This window comes from Nuphar pumila, chromosome 2 (genome assembly GCF_984573655.1).
Source record: "Nuphar pumila chromosome 2, dmNupPumi1.hap1.1, whole genome shotgun sequence".
NCBI lineage: Eukaryota > Viridiplantae > Streptophyta > Magnoliopsida > Nymphaeales > Nymphaeaceae > Nuphar > Nuphar pumila.
In genome coordinates, this window is record NC_143250.1 from 108,019,732 (window position 1) to 108,025,163 (window position 5,432).

The following is a 5,432-nucleotide window of genomic DNA, read 5'->3' on the forward strand; positions in this document are numbered from 1 at the left end:
GTAGACCGACGAGCTTCCTAAAGTAGTCCAGGAACTCAAAAGATCAAGAAATCTCAGGTTTTACATTGCCAGAGAGACATAGAAACGCCTGAAAGGGAAACTAATTTATGTAGCAGAGTTCACAGTGCAGGGGCCATTTAGGGTGGCCAGACTTTCCAAGCACGTTTGCTCTCACCATTTTTACCAAAAAGCCCCCTCGCATGCAATGTTGTTAAAACCATTCAAATAATTTTGAAATGATATTAAAAATTTATTTTTGATAATTTTTACATTTATTAAAAAAAAAAAGCCGAACCAGCAGCGTATCACATACAGGCCGACACGCACTGATGCTGATAACATTGCTCCCGTATCTAAGAATGTTAGATTTCAAAACAAGTATCAAAAAGAGAGAGAGAGGAAGATTGAGACCGTTCACACCTTAGGAGGAACCAGTGACTCCATTTTCAAGTTCTTTTAGAAAGCATTTAATGCGGGGAGGACAATGAGGGTGAGAGACAGGAACCGAGCTCGCGGAACCTGCTGTAGGTGCCGATCCTACGAGAGTGATGCCCAGTCCCAAACCTGTCCACTGTCCAGGTCCCACTAATAGGGATGGAGAAAAATTTGCTTCTAAAAAAATTGCGCGGGCCCCACACAGCCATGTGCTTCGGCGCGCTGCTTCACCCTCCTCAGCGAGTGCGCGCAGTTGTAACGTAATGCCCATCTCCTCCTCCTTCCCAAAAACGCTGAAGAAGAAGAAACCCGAGAGAGAGAGAGAGAGAGAGAGAGAGAGAGAGAGAGAGAGAGAGAGAGAGATGGGTTTTGGGCTGAGGGGGACTGCCGCGGCGGTGGTTGTGGCGGTGGCGCTCTTGCTCATGAGGGCCGTCGACGCGGAGACGGGGACGAATTCCGGCGACAAGGAGGCCATGCACGAGCTTGCCGGTGCGCTCGACCCGGGCGGCTCCTCACTCCGGTGGTTGGCCGCCGGGGAAGACCCATGCAGCAACTGGCAGGGGGTCACCTGCGTGGGCGGCCGCGTGGTCTGGTTGAAGCTCGCGGCGAAGGGACTGAAGGGCACGCTGCCTGCGTCTTTCCGCAACCTAACGGGTCTGGTTAACCTGGAGCTGAAAGACAACTCCATCTCCGGGCCGCTGCCGAGCTTTGCCGGCATGGGCGCGCTACAAACCGCGCTGCTCCACCACAACAACTTCTCCTCCATCCCCTCGGACTTCTTCTCGGGGCTCACCGCCCTCCGGAGCATCAACCTCGATTACAACCCTTTGGATCCCTGGACCATACCGGACAGCCTCCAGTCAGCCACCTCTCTCACCTCCTTCTCCGCCAACGGCGCCGGCGTCTCCGGCACCATCCCTTCCTTCCTGGCCTCTTCGTTCTCTAGCCTCACCTCTCTCAACCTCGCCTTCAACAACCTCACCGGCGGCCTCCCCTCGAGCTTCTCCGGCTCGATGCTGCAGGTGCTCTGGCTAAACAGCCAGGAGGGCCCCAAGCTCTCCGGACGCATCGACGTAATCGCCAACATGACGAACCTCGTTCAGGTTTGGCTCCATTCCAACACTTTCTCCGGCCCGCTGCCGGACTTTTCCGGCCTGAATTCGCTCACCGGTCTCAGCCTCCGGGACAACAGATTCTCTGGCCCCGTGCCCCCCTCGCTCACCTCGCTCCCATCTCTCAACACCGTCAACCTTACCAACAACAAGCTGCAAGGGAGCTTCCCGGCCTTCCGCGAGGGGGTGACCGTCGACAACGTCCCCGGAACGAACCAGTTCTGTCTGTCCGCCCCCGGGGCCTGCGATCCCAGGGTTGTCCTCCTCCTTTCGATCGCGAGCGCGGTCGGTTATCCGACCGATCTAGCGAGCAGCTGGAGCGGGAACGACCCCTGCAACGGCTGGGCGACGATCAGCTGCGACCCGAAGGGGAACATCACCGTCATAAACTTCCAGAACAAGGAGTTCTCCGGCACAATCTCGCCCGACTTTGCGAAGATCCCCTCGTTGCAGAGGATCGTTCTGTCAAACAACAACTTCACCGGCCCGATCCCGCAGGAGATCGCCAAGTTGCAGGCATTGACGTTGTTGGACGTTTCGAACAATTCGCTCTCCGGAAAGATCCCGCCTTTCTCCCAGAATGTGCGTCTCGTAATGGACGGGAACCCTCAGCTCGGCAAGGATACCGGCCCGGCGAGTTCTTCGCCTGGTTCGGATTCGTCTGGATCGGGTGGGAGGGATTCTGGAGGTGTTTCTGGAGGTGGGAACGGTGCGAAACAGTCGACTGTATCAGTTGGAGTGGTCATTGGTTCTGTGATAGCCGGAGTATGCGGTGTTTGCTTATTGGGGCTAATAGGTTTCTTGGTATACAAGAGGAAGAAGAAGGGTTTCGGAAGGGTACAGAGTCCCAACGCGGTGGTGATCCATCCACGGCACTCTGGGTCTGATCCCGAGTTGTTGAAGATCAGCGTCGCTGGCGCTGGTGGCGGGAACGTCGTGGTAACGGATGCACGGAGCCAAGGGAGCAGTGGGCCGAGCGATATCCAGTTGGTTGAGACGGGGAACATGGTGATCTCAATCCAGGTTCTGAAAAATATCACCAACAATTTCTCTGAGCACAACATTCTGGGGAGGGGTGGATTCGGGACTGTGTACAAAGGGGAATTGCACGATGGAACGAAGATCGCAGTGAAGCGAATGGAGTTGGGGGTGATTGCTTCGAAGGGGTTGAACGAATTCAAGTCGGAGATCGCCGTTCTCACGAAAGTTCGCCACCGGCACCTTGTCGCTCTTCTTGGGTATTGCCTTGATGGCAATGAAAAGCTTCTGGTTTATGAGTACATGCCACAGGGGCCGCTCAGTAGGCATCTTTTCAATTGGAAGGAAGAAGGAAGGAAGCCACTGGATTGGAAGAAGAGGTTGAGCATAGCATTGGATGTGGCAAGAGGGGTCGAGTATCTTCACGGTTTAGCTCACCAGAGTTTCATACACAGAGACCTCAAGCCCTCCAATATCTTGCTTGGGGATGATATAAGAGCAAAGGTTGCAGACTTTGGGCTCGTCCGGCTAGCGCCAGAGGGAAAGTGTTCGGTGGAGACGAAACTTGCTGGCACCTTTGGTTATCTGGCACCAGAATATGCAGGTAATTGACTTTGATATAATTAAAACTTTGCTTTGATTTCCCGCCCTTATTACTGACATTGGTAGTTCTTGTTGTTTTAGATTAGAGAGTGGCGTAGCATTATAGATGTTTCTTACGTGCTACCTGTTAAAGATCCAATAGTGGAATTTATTTAGAGGTGAAACAGTGAAAAATAACAGCATCCTTCCATGATATTTTTAGAATGCCTTTCACCAATTTACAGATACAATTCGTAACTTGGATTCACTGTTCATGATCTCTACGAAACAAATGTTGAGAGGCACAGTTTGGAGCTAAGAAAGTTGAAAAGGGTGCGATTTAACTTCCTTCTTTAGAACAAAAGAGGACTTCGGGAACCCTTAATTTCTATAGAACATGTCTATCCAAATTCTATTGAAAGGCACAGTTTCGAAGCATCAGAGTTACTTGAAACTTGAAAAGGGTGTGATTTGACTTCTTTAAGACAAAATAGGATTTCAGGAGCCCTTGCCTCACAAGCTCCAAAACACCATCGTTTGGTCAAGCTTTTGCATGCTAATTTGGGATTGCATATGCAAGTAGGATTAGCAGTAGAAAACTAAACAACTTACGGAGCGAACGACTGGATATGCTCCCAGGTTGCTGGCTTACGGTTTATATTGTTTAATCATATATCATGTTCGTTTTCCTTTTATGCATTTCTTAGGTTTTCAGTAAAACATCAGAAAATTATAGCTGTGTATTATTGGTGAATGATCATTGAGAGGATTCTTGTATCATTTTAATGTCCACTGTTTATTGACATTTTTATGCTATTATTTTTGTGATGGATTAACTTTGATGAATGTCATGCACAGTTACCGGGCGAGTAACAACAAAGGCCGATGTGTACAGCTTCGGCGTGGTTCTTATGGAGCTGGTTAGTGGTAGACGAGCCCTAGACGAGTCCCAACCTGAGGAGAGCGTGCATCTAGTGACCTGGTTCAGGAGGATGCATCTCAACAAGGATACCTTCAGAAATGCTATAGACCCTTCATTGGAACAAACAGAGGAGACACTTTTGAGTATCTTAACTGTCGCAGAGCTTGCTTGGCACTGCTGTGCTAGAGAACCATACCAGAGACCTGACATGAGCCATGCTGTTAATGTGTTATCTCCGCTTGTTGAGCAGTGGAAGCCAACAGATCCGGATGCTGATGACTGCTATGGCATCGACCTTGACATGACTTTGCCTCAAGCACTCAAGAAATGGCAAGCCTTTGAAGACACACAAATGGGTGACAATTCCTACTCTGCTTCTATGGCTAGCCTGGACAACACACAGACTAGCATCCCAACCAGACCCTCAGGTTTCGCAGATTCTTTCACTTCTGCAGATGGGCGATAAAGAGTGAAAAGAAAGATTCGAGGAAGAAAATGGAGGTGTTTTCCTTCTGCTTCTGTTTCACATGTTTATTCAAATCAGTTTCATCTTCTGGTTTTGTGTTGTAATGATGGTGGTTGTGGCGACAATGTTGGTGGAGTACTTGGTACATACATTGGTCGCCACTTTTTTGTGTTTTATTTTATTTAGGGTAAATAGATAGTAAAAGAATTCTTCATTTTGCTTTCTGGTCCTTTGAATGTCAGAAGATGCTGGTCTTTTTGTTTGCAATGCAACACTGTATTGGACGCCATATCAAGCAACTTAGTCTGGTCTGGACTGGATTATTTGCTACATAGACCTCACACCTTGTAGATTTCGATAGGTTCATTTAATTTCATTGAAGTCTTAAAAGTTCGGTCAGGTCGGCAGTTTGTACCAGGCAAGATTGGTGCACATGAACTTTAAAGATTTGACTAGATCGGAGTGGATTGAAGCAGAGTCTACCCCAGTTTGCCTGTTTGGATTAAACTTGACTGCCAATGCTATTGATGAAACTCAAACTTTTCTTGCACCAAAATTACATTGGTTCATCTCAGGCTCTTGTGATTGTGTGTGTTTGTGCTTTCAGTCAGATTAATTCGTTTTGAATTGGACCTGAATCTCATAAAGTTACTTCGGTGACTGATATAGATGCTCTTGACAGTTGCTGAGCATTGGGACATTGCCTACATTTCAGCGAGACTTGTTTCCTTTTCTAAACACTTTAATCTTGATAAAAAATTACCATTTTTATGGTGCAGCATTCTGTGTGTGTTTCAGGAGTTGGTGAAGACCAAATCACTGGCAAAGGTTGAGATGCTGTATTGGTTTTGTGAACTGTGTATTTTGAATGTAGGTGCCTTTTCTGCGCTCTGGGATTTTGATTAAAGGCTGACGAACATGGCCCGACTGTGTTTTG

At 48.5% G+C, this 5,432-nt stretch overlaps 1 protein-coding gene across 1 annotated transcript; it reads left to right on the plus strand.

The window, feature by feature from the left end:
• Positions 1-696: 696 nt before the first annotated feature.
• LOC149846629 (receptor protein kinase TMK1-like) lies at positions 697-4,784 on the plus strand. The gene is made up of 2 exons (XM_089998100.1): positions 697-3,129; positions 3,966-4,784. The coding sequence occupies exons 1-2, from the start codon at positions 699-701 to the stop codon at positions 4,493-4,495; spliced, it is 2,961 nt and encodes a 986-aa protein (XP_089854226.1). The 5' UTR covers positions 697-698; the 3' UTR covers positions 4,496-4,784.
• The last annotated feature ends 648 nt before the right edge of the window (positions 4,785-5,432 follow it).

Coding starts and splice junctions, on each gene's coding strand:
- LOC149846629 (XM_089998100.1), top strand. CDS start 699: ATGCCCATCTCCTCCTCCTTCCCAAAAACGCTGAAGAAGAAGAAACCC. Junction 3,130..3,965: donor TCTGGCACCAGAATATGCAG/GTAATTGACTTT, acceptor TGTCATGCACAG/TTACCGGGCGAGTAACAACA.